At 39.8% G+C, this 1244-nt stretch overlaps 1 protein-coding gene across 1 annotated transcript; it reads right to left on the bottom strand.

Moving 5' to 3' along the window:
* Position 1: 1 nt before the first annotated feature.
* LOC105555965 lies at positions 2-761 on the bottom strand. The gene is made up of 2 exons (XM_012003016.1): positions 350-761; positions 2-301 (listed from the first exon to the last, which is right to left on the bottom strand). The coding sequence occupies exons 1-2, from the start codon at positions 455-457 to the stop codon at positions 2-4; spliced, it is 408 nt and encodes a 135-aa protein (XP_011858406.1). The 5' UTR covers positions 458-761.
* Positions 762-1244: the final 483 nt, after the last annotated feature.

Below are 1244 nucleotides of genomic sequence, written 5' to 3'. Positions count from 1 at the left end.
ACTAAATGACTACAAACTTGACTGCAGTTTTGCTAGTCAATTTACTAGCCAAACTTTGCAAGCAAACCTTACTCGGATTTGGCGCCAATTTGCTGCCAAACCTCGTCAGCAAACCTTGCTCGGTATTTGGCGCCAATTTGCTGCCAAACCTCGTCACCAAATCTTGCTCGGTATTTGGCGCCAATTTGCTGCCAAACCTCGTCACCAAATCTTGCTCGGTATTTGGCGCCAATTTGCTGCCAAACCTCGTCACCAAATCTTGCTCGGTATTTGGCGCCAATTTGCTGCCAAACCTCGTCACCAAATCTTGCTCGGTATTTGGCGCCAATTTGCTGCCAAACCTCGTCACCAAATCTTGCTCGGTATTTGGCGCCAATTTGTTGACAGGAATTTGTACACAAGCTTTGCTCGCAAAACACAAGCTTATTGAGGACACAGATGGCACTGGATTTGCCATGGACGTTTGTAGAACAAATATGGTTATCGGGGTGACAACCTAATCGACACAGATCATCAATGACGTTACATCTATGTTACAAGTTTGCACTCAACAATGTAATGTAACATAACATAACAACATTGTTATGTTACATTTATATTCTTGAGTGCAAAATTGTAACATAGATATATTATCATTGATGATCTTCCCTTGACTGGGAAATCAAATAGAAAACTGTTTAAAAAATGCTATCAGAGTTGTTCAGACCGAGGTTCAAACTCTAATTAAGACTATGTTTTCAAACATAAGAAGGAAAAATCATGTTAATTTTTTTAATTTACAGCTGTGTACAATAAACAAAAAGCACAATATGTCTGGAGAGAAGAGCTTGGACTCGAGCTTGGAACAACACAGAGTTCAGCACGAAAGCGAAAACCAGCAAGAGGAGCTCGAGCAAGAGAATAATCAAAAAGAAGTAGAAGAGGTGGAAAAGTCTTGCAAAGACTTTTAGGAAGTAATAGAGGAGGAAATAGGTGTAATATTACCCGTGTACCTGAAGAACTTATTAAATATGACAGGATTTAACAACGATCATTCTATGAAAGGCTTTGAAGCTTCCGAACATTTGCCAGAGCTTGAAACTTTTGCACGTAATGTTATGTCAGAATATGCTAATTCAGTTTGTCCCCCTGAAAGTAAAGAAAGTTATCTTGGTATGTTTGTTCCCATGCAACAATTCGACGTCCTTTGGATGTCCGAAATATGTCTTGAAAAGTCCCGTTTATGTCGACGTCCCGTTTATGTC

Source organism: Vollenhovia emeryi, unplaced genomic scaffold (genome assembly GCF_000949405.1).
Source record: "Vollenhovia emeryi isolate VEMERY1.0 unplaced genomic scaffold, V.emery_V1.0 DF940500.1, whole genome shotgun sequence".
NCBI lineage: Eukaryota > Metazoa > Arthropoda > Insecta > Hymenoptera > Formicidae > Vollenhovia > Vollenhovia emeryi.
This window is presented reverse-complemented; position numbering and strand designations above follow the sequence as displayed.

Excerpts from the sequence above, each read along its gene's own strand:
- LOC105555965 (XM_012003016.1), bottom strand. The coding sequence starts at position 457 with ATGGCAAATCCAGTGCCATCTGTGTCCTCAATAAGCTTGTGTTTTGCG. Across the intron at positions 302-349 it reads CAAATACCGAGCAAGATTTG|GTGACGAGGTTTGGCAGCAA; the intron begins GTGACGAGGTTT and ends GAGCAAGATTTG.